The 19,645-nt window shown below is 38.4% G+C and overlaps 1 protein-coding gene across 15 annotated transcripts in view; it reads right to left on the bottom strand.

Moving 5' to 3' along the window:
• The window catches only part of Astn2 (astrotactin 2), a 908,742-nt gene that overhangs the window by 159,856 nt on the left and 729,241 nt on the right, over nucleotides 1-19,645 (bottom strand). For all 15 annotated transcript variants that reach the window (XR_015439761.1, XR_015439763.1, XR_002396623.2 and 12 more), the window contains one exon: nucleotides 414-547. Coding sequence is in view for 12 of the 15 variants with exons in the window: in XM_087182849.1 (XP_087038975.1) it covers nucleotides 414-547 (134 nt within the window). In the remaining 3 variants the exon portion in view is untranslated. The remainder of the gene's footprint in view (nucleotides 1-413; nucleotides 548-19,645) is intronic.

Below are 19,645 nucleotides of genomic sequence, written 5' to 3'. Positions count from 1 at the left end.
GACACATAGCAGGTGTCCAAAATTATTTGTTGAATAAATGAATAAAATGAAGTACCTTAGGAGATGTTCTATATCTTTAACTATTCAGGTATCTATTCGGATATCTTTCTTTATCTATTCATCCCCAGTGCCCAAAAAGAAGTCAGTTGCTCAGCAAATTTCCCTGAACAGATAAGTGAAGGAAGGAATGATGAACTTTATGGCATCATCTAAAATAACAGAGTCTGCTCCTGTGCCATGTTTCTGCTCTGCCAAAGCTCCCTTCTTTCCAAAAGAAGGAGATAGGCATCTAACACTTCAGAGACCTTTTTAGATGCCCCAGGAACAGAGCCAAGTCATAACCTGGGCTAGCAAGACAAGAATGTGAGTCCTTGGAAAGGGGTGGCCAAAGGAAGGGGGCCTTACATACGTACACCGGCTGCAGAAGGGGGCTGCAATTGGGGAGCCCATTGGTATCAAAGGCGCTGAGGTCACATCTGCACCAGTCATCGATCACATCCCCTTTCCCTGAGCACCAGTAGAAACTCATCAGTGCATTCTTGAAGGCCTGGAAGAAAAAGGGAGATGATGATGATGGTGGAGATGCTGAGGATAAATGTGTTGATGGCCATAATGGCAGCCAACCAAAGCTCCAGAGCAACCTTCCTAGGCACAGAACACTGTCTTTGTCTAAATCCCTAGCACCCTACCACTAACTTCTCCCATCCTGTCCATGACTTACACAGAAGCCAGAATGATCATTGCGATACAATGCTGTCAGATCCACTGAAAACCTCCCCTACCCATGGCACTCTACCTGTATTAACTTGTCATAGTCACAATACCCCACATGATAGACATTCTTATCATTTCTAATTCTACACACTGGACAACTTAGGCACACAAAAAGTAAATAATTTTCCTGAAGTTCACAACTAGTAAGTGATAGAGCTTGAATCTGATGCAAGGCTGTGTGGCTCCAGCACCTGTCTTTGCTACAGTGCAAAAGATTATGTTACTACCCTACTTAAAAACTTTCAAAAGCTTCTGATAATCCTCATGCCTAAGTCTAAACTCCTTGTTTTATCTCCTGGCCACCCCCGTTTCATCTCTTCTTTGACTTTCTTTGCATTATACTATCCACTCTCACAGCTCATTAACATTTCTACCAACAGTGAACTACTCCCTGTGTAAAGCGTGCTCTAGAGCAGGAGACAGTGAACTGTTTCTGAAAACGACCAGAGAATACATATTTTTGGCTTTGCAGCCAGGTGGTCTCTGTCACAATTACTTAGCACTGGTATTATGACATCAAAGCGTGAAAGACAATACTTTAAAAGAACGGGCATAGTTCTGACCCAGTAAAATTTTATTTACAAAGACAGGCAGCAGGCTAGATAGAATCTGATGGTCATGTTTTGCTGACCTTTGCTGTAAATGATGATCAATGCTGTAATTTAATTGCAATGTTCTTCATTGTCTTTAAAAACATCCTGTCTTCTGCCTGGATTATTCTCTTCCTTGCACTTGATCTCAAGTGAAACCATTCTCTCTTTTGAAAATCTCACCTTGACTTTCTTAAACCTAAGACTGATCAAGCTCCTCTTCTGGATACTATAACATTAGACCACTCCAGCCATCACATGTTCTTGCCTGTCCTATCTCACCCAAAAAAGACTAATTCCACCAAGGCCAAGGTGCCTTATTCCCAGAAGTATTTTCACAGGACTAAACCAAATTATTCCATCAATAGTGAATAAATGAATGGTCACCAAACAAATGAACATTAATAGTTGGCAGTAAGATAATTTGGAAGGCAGTCCTTCAGTTCAGCTGAAGACAGACCTCAAGTCATAACTCTATGTTTTCTCCCTCAGGCTCAGGTGTGGAAATATTCTTGATGCTGGAGTGAATGGGCTGAATAAGTTACCCCATTCACGCTGACATTACAAATTGAAAGATTCAAGAAAATTTTGGCCTCTTATCCCTTTGCCAGGTATATACTTTGCCAACTCTACATGCTTTCTTTTCTCCCATTTCTTCAATTATTTCACTTTCTGTGTGCTTTTTAATGAAAGTTTCACACTGTCTATCACCAAGGGTACCTGACTATCCAGACATCATTTTCCCATCCTGCATTGTTCGAAGATTCAAGAGACAATGTTTATGTAAAGTTGGTCTAAGGTCTCCCTCGTTAGCTACCCAGAACAGATCTGGAGGGAGAATGCGTGTGTCAAGAATACCATGTGTTGGATTCCATTAAATTTTTCCTGGATGTGTTGGCAAGAATATTCCAATTATCCCTTCCACACGATTTTATCCATATCCTCTCCAAGGGATAAACACATTATCTAATTTCTCCTGAGTTAAGTGTGGTACCCCCCAAAATAAAGAGGAATTATAAGAAAAGCTAATGTTCATGAACCATTCAACTACACAGTTCGGGATATTGTAAATGCAGTTAAAAATATAATTCTCACAACAGTAATGAGAGACAGACATTATGATCATTATTCACAGAGAAGAAAACTAGGACTCACAGGAGTGGATCACCTTTTCCAAGATCACATAATAATAAGTGGTGAAAGTAGAATCCAGCCCAGATTGTGACTCTCAAGTACAGGTCTTTTCTGTCCAACCATCCAGAGAAATGGGATTAATTCTAAGTCGTGTTGCCAGGTTTTGTAAGTAAATATATAGAATAATCCATTAAATTTAAATTTCAGACATTTATTTTAATATAAATATGGTCCATGAACTATCTGCACATAAATCATCTGAGACAGAGTCTAGCACAAAGTAAGAGCACTGTTCCTACTCTGTGCCAGAACCTATGCTGGGAATAAATGTCTCTTCTGTCAGCACCAGAGGAAGGTACTCTCACAAGGCCAGAAAGCAGATTGGACAACACTTGGTTATGCTACCAGATCTTTTCTCCCTTATTTGCAGATTTCCCCTTAGTGAAAATACTGTATACAAATGCTTACAGCTTAAAATTCGGTAGGTAACATCTCCAGGCAGTGCTAAGGGCTTGACTGCCATAAGAGTGAAACTCAGAGACATGGGAGAAAATGACACAGATGGTAAGACTGCACTGGACTCCAGCAATGGAGAAAGAATATCCTGGGTTTTTTTGTGTGTAAGTGTTTTTATTTGTGTGTGTGTGTGTGTGTGTGTGTGTGTGGTTTTTGTAATCAATAGGAACTGAAGCTTTTAGAAAACAAAACAGGAAATTTCTCTGAACTTTGTGAGTTTCACCATTCAGGCTTTTCTTGGGAAGAAATTCTGCCTCTGAGTCTCCCCATCCACTGGCTTTCTCCCAGAGCCCCGAGGAACGGAATGGGGACTGGTTGCAATGGCCAGGCGAAGCCTGGATAGAGCACAAACACTCTGATAAAAGGCTGACATCAAACAGGGAGCACTTGCAAGGCAGCAGAAGCCAGCATTGTGTCAGCGCAGGATCACTCTTTCCTTACGTCTTCAGTCCTTGCAACACTCCTTCCAGAGTCCAGCTAGATCCCAGGGGAAGAGAATCATAGAATGTTCCAGCTTCACAGGCCTTTGTCTGTAAATCATCTAATTTAATTCATTTACAGATGCAGATACAGTGGCCCAGGGTAACTGACTGGCCCATGGTGATAGAGCAACTTTATGATGATGCTACTCTATCCCTCCAGTTAATGCTCAAAATTTCCCTCTGAATAGATTTCTTATCCTCATTTACAGATGAACATGGAAAAGAAGGGAAGACCTTAATGAATTGAACTCCATTTAAATCCTGTCACCTTTGGCCTTAGGTCACACAAAAACAATAAATGCCAAGATTTCATCCAAAATATCCTTTTCAGCTGCTCTACTTTGAGTCGTGTGTGTGTGTGTGTGTGTGTGTGTGTGTGTGTGTGTGTTCTCAGAGGAAAATGAAATCTTGTATGATAGGCACTGCTGACTCCTGGCTTTTGAGTAAGTGGAGGGAGCTAAGAAACAAATTTTGTGCTTAATATAAGGGCTATATTGCGTGGTTATTGGTTTTCATAAGAAAGAAGGTTTGCATTTCTAGAACTTGTAAATGCTTCCAATTTCTAGCTAATTAGTTAGCAAACCAAGTTGGGCAGGAGGACAAAACAGCCGCAAAAATGTTAAGCAATCAAAATAAACTAGGACTGGAAGCCCGATTTGACCCAGCTATTCCCCTGCTGGGTATCTTCTCCAAAGAATTAAAAGAATCATACCACAGTGATATATGTGCACCCATGTTCATAGAAGCACAATTTGTAATAGCTAAAACTTGGAAGCAGCCTAATTACCCATCAACTGGAGACTGGATAAAGAAAATGTGGTTTTTTTTAAATAAAATGGAGTACTACTCAGCCATAAAAAGTGAAAAATTAGAGACATTTATAGCTAAATGGATGCACACTGAGGCCATACTCTTGAGTGAAATAAATAGGACACACATGTGTAAATAGCAAATAGTTTCTCTACTATGAAAAACTGAAAGTGTAAATAAGGACTAAAAGGTATAATAGATAATGTGAAATAGGACGAAAAGGGGCAAACGGGAAGGGGAAGTGGGAGGGCTAGGGGAAAGGAAAGAAGGGAATGGAATTAATATGAGAAAATGGAAAAATGGAAACAACGTCTTTGTAAATAGGGAGGGATGGAGGGGTTGAAGGAAGGGCAGGGGGATGGGGAAAAAATAAGAACCAAGAGAGATTATGTAAAGGTACATATTTCCAATGATGAATGTCATTATATTGTATACCTTAAATGTACCAATAAAATTAATTTTAAAAAGAATGATTCTGCAGTTTGAACTGCAGTTTTATTCAAACATTCTAAAAAATAAATAAATAAAATAGGATTTATTCCTGACTCTGCTGTAACTTTCCTATTTGAAATTTTGTAAATACCTGCTTTCCTATGCCTCAATTCTCCATCTGAAAAATGAAGGGTCAGAAGCTATATTTTTGAAGATTTAATTAGGTTCAATAAACATTCACTAAACTTTTTGCTCCTTACCACATGTTGTGTAAAAGTTAAAAGAGGAGATGAACAAGGCCCAGTGGCTAACTTCAAAGGACTCGTGGTTTAATGGTAAAGACACGCACAAGGAATTAAAATCACTGATTCAAATGCTATGAAGTAATACACACGGGAAGCTGTGCAAATACAAAGGAAAGGGCCCTCCAGCTCTAGAAATTATAACAATACCTTAAGAATCTCAAAGTTTTAGTAAACACCCTGCATTTGATTAAGATATTTAGAACTATCTACACAGAAAGTCACTAAGTTTATGAATTAAATTCCATACTTCATACTTCTAATGTCTACAGTTTTTTACACTAAAAATTAGTCTTATGTACTCACACTACATCAGTTACTTTTTATGGTCTGTAAGACTCCAAAAAGATGACCTGAAGTCTTCACTTGAAGCCTATAGATTTTGTTATTGCTACAGTACTAACAAGCTTGGTCATGTTGCTGAAATGTCTATACCAAATAAGGAGGGAAAAGGCTTTCTAAAGACAAAATAACCTATTATCATTCCCTGGCCCCATTTCAAGGCCTAACATAGTACCTAAAATGTAACACGAGTCAGTCAATATTTGTTTAAATGAATTGAATATTTGTTGAAGTTCATAGGGAGTGATGAATGAAACAAACTAATTTATAAATGGAAAAACCAAAGAAAATGTGTGAATATGTGTATGAATCTCTTTCTCCAAGTTTACTTGTGTCACCCATGTCAAGTTGATGGCTCCAGGAAAAGACTGAGAGTCAACCGGACTCCTCCCTTTACTTCAAAACCAACAGCCCTTTCCCAGTCCCACCATGTCTCTGGTACAGGTTAGCAATGCCTCTTCTATAGACAGTTGCCATGACATCTGGACTAGACTCACAGTTCCAATGTTACCTTTTCTTGCCATCTTCTCAGTTCTAAAATATCACTGCATATTCCACTCTCTTACTTAAATCTGAGAAAAATTTCTTCTGCATTCTGGTTAAAGTTTCCACTCTTTAATTTGACATTCAAAGTTCTTTATTCTTCAGATTGTCTCCCTTCTTCCAGTTTATTCCCACTGCTCACACTCTATGATCCAGCACATCCCCACTTCTTACAGTACTGTATTGTTTCATACCCAGACGTCTTTTTTCATGTCATGTCATTGGTCTGAAATGTCATTTCCCCACTTTCTCCTTCTTGAATCCAAGAAACCTTCTCTTCCCACCAGGACCTTGCTATGCCTTGAGAGATCTTGTTTCTCTCTCCCTTCCTCTCATTCCATTTTTGCAGATTTCATATTTCCTTTCAATTTGCTTTTTTACCTGCCCTTCTCATTTATCAGATAATGAACCCCAAGGTCATATATTTGATTTTTCTCGGTGTACAGCTCCAAGACAAAGGGCCAACACATAAGAAGGCAACAAAAATGAGCATTAAATTCCATAGATGCGGAATAAGATGCATGCACTGCCAGGAGTTTAAACTCACTCACTCACTCATTATTGTTGTGCTGTTCTAACAAAAGAGTTGAAAGAAATGCAACTGGTCACCATAAAAGGACTAAATTATCTCAAAGCCTTTGAAAGAGGATGGGGTAGTTTAGGGGGGTAGAGTCCTTTTTGAAGACATTTGGGATCCCTACTTGGAGGAGAGTGCATTGACAGATTGTTTTTCTTTTCCCCAGGAAGTGATTACAGATTTAAAATAAAAAGAAGCTCCTAGGGCCCTAGAGAAAGATGAAATCAACAGACATAGGTTGACATCCCATCTTTGTAGGGAGACTACCTACTGTCCATGCTGACTATATGTGTAGTTGGTCAGAAGAGATAAGGACTGATGAATACAGTAAGGGTTGAAAAGAACATCACAGCAGTGTCTGCACAGAAACAGAGGCTTCTCAGCACCCTAGAACACTTGGAGAGGATCTGCCAGGGCCACCTGTCATTCAATCATCAGCACAACCCCTCTTAGCAGCTGCAGGAGATTCCAATCACTCATTTCCTTAGAAGCCGAAGGAGGTAAGACAATAGAAGCTGAGAATGGAATAATATATATTAATGTGCCCTAACACTGAAGAGAGTAAAATGTTAAAATCAATTAATGCATAATGAAGTAGTATGTGTGAGAACACATTTAGGGAGTGAAGTGGGTAGTGTTAGTTGCCTTTAGTCTTCTTATTCCCAGACAAGGATAGAAGGTGGGTGTGGTGAGTTATCTTGAAGATTGCTCGAAGGATGTGCAACTAGGGAACCAGTGAGCAAAGAGAAATAGAAACCTTCAACTACAACCTGATCTAGAGCTCTAAAGTGTATATGAGCACTGTCACATATCTCTGCATGATACTGTAATGGTATATTCATGCAATTATACATTTGTCAAAACTCATAGAATGCACGCCAACGTAAACTATGGAATATGGATGATAGTGATGTGTCAATGCAGGTTCATCAGTTATTACAAATCCACCATTCTAGTGTGGGATGTTGATAGTGGGGGAGACTGCTTGCATGTGAGTAGGGAATATACAGGCACTCTCTGCTGGGAACCTGAAACTATTCTTCACAAAATTAGTTTGATGTCACTCTGCAGAGGAGTTCCCACATGCCACTGATAGTCTGATAAAGACAGGAGTGAAATGAAGACAATACAAATCTACTAAGCCTAATCTTAGTCTAGGTCTGATGCTAGGGAATCTCCTATTAGCTTCCATAAGGTTCCTGAAAACCTTTGTTTGCAGAAGCTCTTACTGTTCCCAGTAATTTTCAACAGATGAGGAAGTGAAAGGTTACAGAACATACTGGCCCAGGATCATCTAGATAGAACACAATAGAGCAGGGAATAGACTTTGGACTCCTAGTTCCAAGTCCTAAGTCTTGGCCCCTGACCTTCTTCAATCCATTTCTTATTTTCAGTCTCAGATCCCACCATTCAGTGAAGAAATATCAACTGTTGGGGACCCACTTCCTATATAAGAAATTGTACAACTCAATCTATGGCTCTATAAATCACAGAACTGACACCTAATTTCCCCTGCCAGGATAAACTTCACTTTTCAAGCTATTCTCCCCTGAATGATGAAGGCCCAGCAGAACACCTCTTTAATCTAGGTGACAGGAAGAAGGCATTTAGAGCCAGCCAAACCTCCATTTGCCACACTTAACTTTGCTAATGAAAAAATATTAGAGAAATAAATATACAACCCAGTGAAACACCCACATGAGAATCTGTCAGCTGTCTGCTTCTCAAGACGTACAGTGGTAAGATGAGAGGGTTATATGATTCTCCAGCAAGGAACTATTTTTCTTGTCAGTTAGTTCCATATTTCAGATCCCATCCCATGTAAAGAATGAAATACTAGGTTTTAATGTATTAAAATAACAGTGGCCATATTTTGAATCTTTCTATATGCCAGATACAGTGCTTAGCCTTTGACATATAGAGAGTCATTTAATTTATACAACCACACCATGAATTAAGTACTCCTACTGTTCTTATTAGGTACAGGATGAGGCTGGGGTCCGGGGAGTTTGAGTTCCTTTTCTTAGTCACATAGCCAGTATTTAGCAAAGCAAAACTCAAATACACATTTCTCAAATCTAAAGCATAAAATGCTTAACCATTACGAGCCCATTTAATACCTATACTAAGCATGTAGGTTAAGTTGCACTGTCTCCAGAAAATCCTTGAAAAGGTTGAAATTTTAAACAGTTTGAGGCTTATATGATCAAGCAACTTGATTAATGTCATAAATCCAGAATGATGTGGAGTTAGGATTCAATACATATCTTATTCCAGACACAGATTTCTCTTCTCTTCCTGTTCATTTTTCCTAATAGTTAAGGACAGGTGGTAGTTAAAGTACATTACTTATTGTCTGAATGTAGCAGGGTGATTGGTGTAGTTAACCATGATCTTGCAAATCCCAACGCCTTATGGCCAGAATAATTTTCCAAAATGTGTTGCTAGGGACCTGAGTTCAGTGGGATATTAGCTGACTTTGAGTTTAATAAAACTGGGGTAAGGGTGGAGGTGAAATACATTTGGAAAAGACTAGATTAAACAAAAACAAATAGACTGCTCTACATAGGACTTTTAAAGCTATCGTTATATTAATGGTCACCAGGAAGTCTTGAGTAAGTGACATACTAAATGTAGCAATTATCAGAAATACTTGCCCATGGAACTTTTGTTTCCCACATAGCATCTAGAGATATAGGATTCTTCTCCAGTTTGTTCTAATCTAGATTCTAGGCTGGACACAAAGACCTTCATCAACCAAGAATCGCCCTAGAAAGAGATCACCCAGTTCTCTCAATAACTATTCAGCCTTGACAAAACCAGTTTTCACTGGGCCTCCTTTAGCTTGCCTGTCAATGAGGGTGTTGAACATTCTTATTTCTCAGGCTCTGGCTTTCTGGTATCACCACAAATACAAGAAGCAGGTGTAGCTGTGACTTGTAGACCAGGCCCTGGATTGCTTTAATTACGTGAGCCCTCCATGACTCTGGCCACAGACTCTGCAAAATCCCATTCAACTACATCAAGTCATTTGGATGCCTGTTTGATGATGTCAGGTCCCCCAAATCCCTAGCCTCTGTGTCCTCCTTCAGTATCACCTCTCACCACTGTCTATTTATTATTCTATTCTTCAGCCATGTTTTTTACCTCTTCTAGTCTTTATATCCTATTTCTTCCCCTTGGAATAACTTCCTTCCTGATAGTTTCCTCCACTATGAATCTATCAACTCTCAGCATAAAGACCATAGAGAAATGCTGGCTAGTGAAGCAATTTAACATTTTTTTGCAGAATGTGATTAAAACTATTAACCACGTTAAAGTATATGCCTGTTTCCACAGCTGTGTGAAATGAATGTAGAGCACACATGTATTTTCTTATACACAGGAATGAGATAGCTTTTCTTAAGGGAGATAACTGGTTAGAGTTTCTGAATTATGAGAATCACTCCAGAGATTACTTTTTAGGAAAAACAGTCACCACTGGCAGCACATTTCAGTGACACAGAATCGTTGCAAAACTTGCTTACTCAAGTGATATATTCAACTTGCTCACTCAAGTGACATATTCAACTTGCTCAATGAACTCAATCTGAAATTTAGGTGAGAACAACAACTGTGTTCAGGTCATTAGATAATGTGGCTGCATTCAAAGTGAAACTGAAATTATGGAGGCAGTGAGTGAGCATTGAGATTTTTGACATGATTCAAATATTTGCACAGGTTTTCAAAGAAATGGAGCCAGGACCTTTTTTTATCCCAGTTGATGCTTGACCTATCTCAGCTTTCAAAAGAGTGAGCATTACTTCCCAACCACAACAGACATATGAAGTAGGAAGGAATAGATTTGCCACCCATTTCCAAATAAGGCAGGTGAATCAACTTTGTTTGTGATTGAAAAGGATCAGCTGCTTGAGATGACAAATGTCAATAGCTTTAAAAGTATGCTTGAAACAACTTCAAATTTCCATGTATTCTGGATTAAAGTCAAGGCAGAATATGCTGAGATAACCATAAAAAGGCAATGAAAAGTCTGTTTCCATTTCCAACATCCTATCTTTGTGGAGGAGGGTTTTCTGCAGTGATATCAACCAAAATGAGATTGTGGGGTGGACTAGACATAAGCAACACATTTCAGTTGTCACTGTTTCCCATCACCCCCAGATGGTACCATCTACTTGCTGGGGAAAAAAAAAAACCTCAGGACTCCAACTGATTCTGCATTACAGTAAGTTGTATAATTGTTTCATTATATTTTACAATATAATAATAGCAGAAATAAAGTGTCCAATAAATGCATGTACTGGAATCATTCTGAAGCCATTCCCATTCTCATCCTCAGGGAAATTGTCATCCATGAAGCCAGTCTTTGGTACCAAAAAGATTGGGGATATCTGCCATAGAGTGTTCCTTGGGGTTTGTCTTAGTAATGACCTGAAGCACTGTTAGAAATTCATATTCTCAGACTCACTGAATGACAGTCCTAGAAGACATACTATTTATGTGATTTCACAAACTTCTAGGAGATGCTTACTACTAGGTTTAAGATATTGTTTTATACTGTGCCTTTGGATATGCTGGCACTTCATAGTGTATCACCCTGGATTTGGGTAATAATCCAGTTTAAAAATTCAAAAGGATACAAGGTTTTAACAGATACTTTCTAGACATTAAATATAAGAATACAGTTTGGTAGCTATCTTTGAAGTAAATATAGTTATTGCTTTGAATAAGGCTAGTTGGAGCAAAGTTGATTACTTGAAACAAATTGGATCAATGAAAAATTTTCTTGAGATTTAGATTCAGATGTTTTTTGGTCTGTTTGAGTACCTAAATAGTATTAGATACAAAACTGGACTCAGGTAGGCTAGGCTTATTTTGAACTATACACCTGGAAACCAGAAAAGTTTTGGGGGTGGGGAGAGTGCGCCTCAGAAATGATAATGTTCCACACTTTTACACTTTCTTGTATACGCAAAATAACTGACTCCCAGTGACCACTTGAAGACTGGCTTGACCAAGTTTGCACATTTCCTGACAGAAGGGGGTGAACTCTCTTTCCTGGACAAGTTCAGAGAAAAACAAAGATGACAGATTCCAGGATTACTGTTGATATGGGCAACCTAGACGCTGACAGCTCATCTGTGCTGTCTTTGAATTAAATGAGAAATCATCATTATAATAATTTCTCTTTTCTGCTTCAAAGAATCTTTGACTAAGACAACTATAAATATTTTGCTTCTTAACTTGACATATAAGGCCGTCATCATATACCTAAGTTTTTGTCATCTGTATGCATCCTACAGGCCAGCTACCTTGAATCACTAGTCATGGACAAGACAAGCCAACAAAATTTATGCCATTGTGTCCTTATATATGGCTTCTCTCAGCCCATGATGCCACTTTTCTCCATCTAACTTTCATCAAATCAAACTTAATCTTTAAGATCTATTACAACTGCAAGCCTCTTTAGAAACTATTTCCTGATTTCCCAGAAGAATTAAAGGCCCTCTGCATTATGGACTATGCACATTAGTGAATTTCCCATATTTTATTGAATTACATGTTTGTTCTCCCTTTCTACTGAACTATGAGTTCTTTACTTTGTTTTATCAGAAGCTCTTTCCCCAAAGTAGACACTGCATCAATGTCTGTTGTGCTTCAAACAAGTGTTGAATAGATGAGTGGTAAAGTGGGAGCTCCTTGGGTGTCTAATCTACGTGATCTTAGTACTCATCAGGGCAATAGATTGTGCTTATGTTGTTCTACACTATCTCCAGACAATTTGTCCTGCCTGTCACTGAGCTGATAGCAATTGTGAAAGTGATTAATAGCAGACCAATTATGAGCAATAGGAAACATCAGTTATAACTCCAGGGAGAAGACACAGCCATATCAGTAGCCTCATCCATCTAACTGAGTCATCTTTCCAAGGCATCCTGCCCTGTGACCTTCAACTGCCAAGGGCTTCTTAGTTTTGGACAAATCCAAGTTCTTCAGAGGATGGCTCCTCCTCTCACCCTGTCTCCTACAAGGCGTTGCTTCTGGCCCACTCAGTCCTGGAAGAGAAAAACTGGATGGAAACCATAAACTTTTCCTAAGGGAAGCCCTTAGCCAAGGATCCGAACCCCACCCAATAGACAAGACCTGTCTTCTAAGGCCTGCTATCCTTTAACAGATAGTAACTCCTCTCCCTTGTGGTGAGAACATCTGGAGATGAGAGGCGGGTAGGGAGGTTTCAAGTGGAGCATTTGTCCAAGAATGTGGAGTTCATGTCACTAAATGCTAGCTTAAGTTCCTGAGTAAAGAACTACAAAATTTTCCTTCTGTGGCCACTGGTGATCTCATTTTTCCAGTACACCCATGTTCCCTTAGGAAGCATGAGGGAGAAAGCCTCCCCTGCTGATGGGGCTCCCATGTTTGGAACTATGAGTGTGGACAGGAAAAAAATTCAAAGCACAGGAGGGGACAAGGTTAGTCTAGAGCCACACTGAACTTAGCCTTTCAAAGGGAGATTTGGAAATTTGGATGAGGAAGTTATGAAAGGGGAGACCCTTATCAGGTTCATTATAACCATATTTTCATTATGCCAAGTCGAACTCTGAGAAGTCTAAGTTGCTTAACCAAATCAAGATGCAACCCATGCTGTAGAGACAGAAGAACACAAAGTTAAAAGCATGGTCACTGGAAGAAGAGTCCTGGGTACAAACCCTAGTGTTATCACTAAGCAAGCTGGAAGAAGTGACTTCAACTCTCTGCATGTGAAAGTGCTTCGCTTTCTGCAATGTTAAATGGGGATATATTAATATCTACTTAAATAAGAATTCTTATAATTATCATTTATAAAATGCCTAAAATAATTCCAGATTTATATAAATATTCACACATTAACATATATTGATAATTACATGACTATTGTTTAAGCCTTGAATGTGAATATTCTGTAGATCAAATTAAATTGATGAAAATAACAGCAAAAAGGTGTACATATTTATTTACAGATAAAAGATTCCAAACACATTTTCACTTAAATAGCATTTCTTTTAAATGTTCTCTGTTGGAAAAAAATATGCCACTTGAAACAAATATCAGAAACATTATCTTTGTCTTGGGGTACGAATGACTTCCTTGTCTCTGAGAACTGACTGAAAAGGCAAGGCAATACTATTTATTGTATGCCCATTTTGTGCTGGATGTTTTAATCAGAATCAAAAACATAAAATAGGAGGAGAAAAGGGAAGAAAAAAAGGAGAAAGATGAAGAATGAAAATGAAGAGGAAAGACACTGCAACTAATATTTATCAAACATTTACTCACTTGAGGCATTGCTAAATGCTTCACATGCATAATTTATTTATTCCAACACCAGCTCTATGAGTTAAATACATTATCACTCCCACTGAGATTCTGTACATTTGAGTTATATCCCCATAGTAAGTGGTAAAGTGAGAACTTAAATTTAGGTCTAATTGAATGGGTACTGCCTTTTCTTTACATTCGTCATCATATATAATATCTAGAACCACTCTATGAAACAGGTTCTGTTATCATACCTATTTTGCAGATGCACAAATGAGTTTCGAATAGGCTAAGTCACAATATAATGCCATCCAACAGGCAAGCATGAAATTAGAATTCACATAGAAATTTGGTGGACTCCAAAACCAACTGCCTTTCTGTGAAATCTCACTAAATCTCTTAATTGTCTCAAAACCTCACCGATAAATGTGTCTACCTTGAATGCCATTAATATACTCCCAAATATATTAAAAATAAAGAAATAGATATCTATACATTTATGTATCTCAATCTCTAGATCTGTTCAAAATTGTTTTCTGCACATCTGAGACATAATTACCAGGGAAGCACTGTGGAGGGGAGAGAAGAGTCTTCTCTAAGGTATACTTCCCTTCCCCAGAAGCTACCATGCATCTGTTTACTGGTACTCTGATTTTTTTAAGAGAACCAATACTTTCCCCAAAAAAGATTTAGGCTGAAGCAAGATAAAATTGAAGGATCCAAATCCAAGCTCTTCTGAGAATAGATATATGCTCTCTAGAAAAGAAGAAGAGAGTTTTGGATTCAATTAATAGAAGATCTTTATTGAGAATGAACTGGGGGAAAAAAACTTCATTTAGATGATGAAATAGAAACTAGCTTCTAATCCACTGAGAAATGACTCAGAGGTGAGAATGAAGTTCCATCAACAGGGAAAGATGACAATAGCTAGTGACAGTAGGGTCTCTGGGATCCAAAAAGAGGCTACTTGGTGTTAGATGAGTCTTACCCATATGAAAGCATAGTAAGAGGAGCCAGTGATGATGGAGGGTATGCAGTTTACGTGCTGGGACCAAAGCTATGGGTCCAGACAAACGGGTTTATAAAGTAGCCTATAACCTACCGGCTGTGAGACATTGATGAGACGTTTCTCCTCATGAGTTTCAGTCTCCTTTAGCCACTCAAAGTTATTTTTTGAATGCCTACTAAGTGTGTGACAATAAAGATAGAAGCTATTATGACCAAGGGCAAATCTAAAAGTCTGAAAACAAGAGAATTAGCTTCTATCCTTAAGTCTGTAGACAACTGAAGTAGTCTCTGTGTGTTCTAACTCTCTCTTCATTAGTAAAAAATAATACAGCTAGAAGAATTTAGAGGTGCTGGAGTTCTTTCAAGTCCTAATAAACAGGATGACTGAGATAAGACTGACTTTGCTGTGGTGAGAATAATGGTGTACTCACCAAAATTCATGTTGAAAATTAATCCCCAATACAGCAATATAAAGTGTGGCCTTTGGGAGCTGATGTCATGGGGGTTTTGTGCTCTTGAAGGGATTAGTGCGCTTGTAAAAGGTCTTAAGGTATAAAGGGGCACTTTTTTGCTATTCTGTTCCTGCGACCATGTGAAGACATAGTATTCCTTCCGTCCAGAGGATGCAGTAACAAGGCACCATCTTGCAAGCAGACAGCAGCCCTCACCAGGCACTATCATTGACTTGATCTTGGATTTCCCCCTTCTAGAACCACGAGAAAATAAAGTTCTATTCTTTATACATAATACAGTCCCATATACTTTGGTATATTGGCACAAATAGACTAACACAAAGTATAAATGAATATTTAAACTCACATAATGAAAAACTGCTGATGGAACCAGGGACAATTACCAGGTGAGAAGAAAAGTTCTACTGAAACCTAAGATGGCTTAGCATATCTGAAAGACTGTCTCTCACATGAGAGAGGAATAATTTCTATTGGGCTACTTCAATAGCAAGCATTGTTGTTAAGCACCTTACATAGATTATCTCAGTAAATTTGCAAAACAATTCTATAAGGTAGACATTGCTAATCTCATTGTCCTAATGAGAAAACAAAAGTTTACAAACTCCAGGGTCCAAATATACCCAAAGGAACACAGAAACTTTGTGGCAGCTGATGTCTGAACCTTGGTCTCTCTGGTTCCAAAATACACCCTCTGTCTAGTGAGTCAATAGCTAAGATTTGCTCAGTAGAGTGTTGATGGGTGGAACCATTAACAACAAAAAGAGGAAATATACAGAAAAATATTTTGATGGTTGGAGGTGGGGCTCAGTGTCAGAGCATTTGCCTAGCATGTAGAAGGCCCTGGGTTCAATGTCCAGGACTTGAAAAAAAATATTTTGACTCAAGATAAGGAAAAGTGCTCCAGTAGTGAAGAACAGCTATTAGGGGGGCACCGAGCAAGTCATTCCTAGGAGTATTATGCCATAAACTTTTTCAGGACAAAGTAGGAAAGAATCAAGCAATAGATAAGGGCTGGCCTGGATGTATGGGTAATCCCTTCCATACTTTTCTTCCTCCTGAAATATAGAGAAGGAGGAGCAAGAGAAACAACAGAAAGGAGGAAAAGTCAGACAAGTAAGAGCTTGTCTTTACTTAGCTTTTATTATGTGCCAGGCACAAGGCTAAGCATGTTATTACCTAACTCACTTAATACAGTAACCTCAGAAATTAGGAATTATCGTTACTAAACTCATATCACATCTGAGAGATTAAGGCTCAGAGTCCCTTGCCAAAAATAGGAGAAAAGGAACAACCAGGCTTTGATGACAGACTTGACCTGCAGCAAAGATAAACAGAGCTAGGGATGTAGCCTAGTGATGGAGCACTTGCTTAGAATGCACAGGCCCTGAGTTCATTTACCAGTATTAAAAAATATTCTTAACTACTAGAACAAAAGTTCTAATTCTTCTACTGATCAGTGTCGTCTACAGGTCAATACTACTTGTGGTGGACTTCAAAAAATTTTTAAAAAATCATGTTTGGTCAAGCCTCTAGACCAAACTACCAAATTATAAGAAATACAGGGCCAGAGCAACATGTTAAATGGCACAGTGTGGATACAATCAGCAGAATTCAGGTTGGAGGAATTCCAATGTACAAATAATTTAGTTTTATCAATGAAATATACCAAGAAATAGAAGGAGAGAAAGAGATGGAGGGAGGAACCTATACATTAAAAGAGACTCACTTAACAGCCAGTAACAACATTTGAAATTTATTTTGATGCCAATTTGAACAAACAAACTGGTACCAAAGATATCAGGTGATCTAGTGAACATAAACAAAAATTGGATATTGGATGATACTGAGTGATTACTGTTAATTTAGGGAGCTTTTGTGGTATATACGCTATTTTTGTATTTAGTTTTTAGAGATATAGACTTTAACATTTACACATAAGATGATCTAATGTTTGAGAGGTTTTTCTAAATTACCATGGAAGTACGGAGTCAGATGAAAAAGCAGGTAACACAGAAGTGGCATGAGTTGATCATTGATGAAACTAGTTGATAGGAACACGGTGGTTCCTCATGCTATTCTTTCTTTGTATATGTTACATTTTTTAAATTAAGTTTTAAGGTACATATCAGATCTTAGAATTTAATAGTGTTTCCCAAAATGGTATAACTTGAAGATAAAGCTAAAAAAGACCAGAAACACATGGTCTAAGAGGAAGCCATATTCTTTGTGGTCTTCCCCTTCTCTTTAAGGTGTAAGTTATGGCCTTGCACCCTTCTGCTCAGACATCTAGGAAAGATGTGACTCTGCTGACCCCCAAAGGCACTGCACGGACTGTCCATTTGTGGAATGGTAAAAACTCATGCTGCTTTCAACTGCATGTGCCTGATGACTTGGGAGGCACATCTGGAATGAGTTCTTTTTTTCTTCTTAGATTAGAGAGGAGTAGAAAGAGAGAGTTGAATTGTTTGTGAATTCTCTCTGGGCCCTTCCTATCACTGCTGACTGAAGTTGCTTAATGACCCAAGAAGAGCCCCCTGTGAACGGGGCTAAACTCCAACAGTGGTGGATCCCACTGCTCGCTCTCTTTCTGGAAGGGCAGCACTGCGCTGGATAGGGTAATCTTTGCATGATACCCCCAGATTAATGATGGTTGTGTGATGAATGCATGGATGTGGGACAGCTGGAAAAGGATTTCGAGCCCTAGCTTTGACGTTTGCTACTCCTGTGGGGCTTCAATAGATGATTGCCTTTACTCTCTGAGCCCGTTTCCTTATCTATAAAGTGAAAATAAACATTGCTACCTTCATAGCCCTACTGAGAGGATTGCTGGGATCAGTGTATCTGAAAGCACCATGTAGGAGTACCAAGGAAAATCAGTGACATTTTTCATTCTTCATTCATTTATTCTCATTAATTGCATTTATTGGATTTCTGTGGTGTATCAGACACTATTATTATAAGTTGCTGGTGAATGCAGAACACAAGGTGGTTCAGTCTTTGATCTCACGAAGTTTGTCCCCTAGAGTACAGGAGAATATTTTGACTCAGTATAAAAAAAAAAAAGAGTTCTCTCAATGGAGATAGGATGGTCAGAAGTCACTGAGCAAGCCATCTGAAAACTAGACATGTTTAAACACAAACCCACAACCTCTTTCAAGGTGTGGTGACAAAGAACCAAGAAACAGTCTATAGTTGAACTAAATGCCTATGTTATCCCTCTCTTCCTGAGTTTACTGAACTTTCTTCCTCACAAGGACTGCAGAGAACATACAATAATAAAATTGGAGAGGATATTTATTAATCAATTACAAAAAATAAAATCATAACTAAAAATTATGATAGCTGCTTATGAAAAAAAAGATGAAGACACTGGAGAAAGTAAGGAATCTTGTAAATTGTGATGCTAAAACCATGGGTATGCATGTATCGTTGTGATATGTTGTCTTTAATTTTTTCAGGGAACTATGTAGAAGGCGAATAGCTGGGTCAAATGGAATTTCTAGTTTTAGTTTTTTAAGGAAACTTCTTACGGACTTCTATAGTGGTTGTAACCAGTTTACACCCAACAACAATGAAAAAGGGTTCATTTTTTTCCTACAACCTCACTAGCATTTGTTATAATTTCATTTCTTGATGATATATAGGAGAAGGCATCCAAGAGCTGCAGAGAGAGGGAGGGAGAAGAGGGGAATGGAATTAAAAAATAATTAAGATGTGCTATGCACTTGTATCAGCTCCCCATGATGAATGATATCATTATGTACTACAAATTTGTACCAATAAAAAAATAAAAGTAAGTATTGCACCAAAAAGAATAAAAGTAATGAGTAAATAAACAGAGAAGCATTTATCAAATCTAGAAGCTAGGCATTCTGATAAGTGAATAGCAGTTTGCTAAGCAGAATGGGGTGAAACGCATTCCAACACCAGGGAACAGCACTGCAAAGTCTCTTTGATGGGATAAGACATAGCATCTTTCAGAAAATGGACAAATAGCACTGAGGCCTGAAAACAGAAACAAGGAAGGAAAGAGTGCAAGGTGAGTTTTAAGAAATTAAAATGGTCCAGTCCAAACAACACATTATGGCCATGATAAGGACCTTTTTCTCAATCCTAAGAGCAATGGGAAACAAAAAAGTTTTAATCAAGAAAGGATGGGAGGATGTTTTAGTTTTGAAAATATCACTATGGCTACAAGGTAGAGAATGAATTAAAATGGATAAAGGTCATTATTAGCCGAGTAAGAGGCTAGTGCAGTAGCACAGGAAAGGCTGAGATTGGGTTGGGTAAAAGGAAACAGAGAAATTCTTGAGAAGACAAATCTACAAGATTTGCCATGGAGCGGGGTGTACAGGTACGAACAGGA

This window comes from Heterocephalus glaber, unplaced genomic scaffold (assembly GCF_053883595.1).
Source record: "Heterocephalus glaber isolate CG9 unplaced genomic scaffold, H.glaber_assembly_v1.0 deba00001479, whole genome shotgun sequence".
Lineage (NCBI taxonomy): Eukaryota > Metazoa > Chordata > Mammalia > Rodentia > Bathyergidae > Heterocephalus > Heterocephalus glaber.
This window is presented reverse-complemented; position numbering and strand designations above follow the sequence as displayed.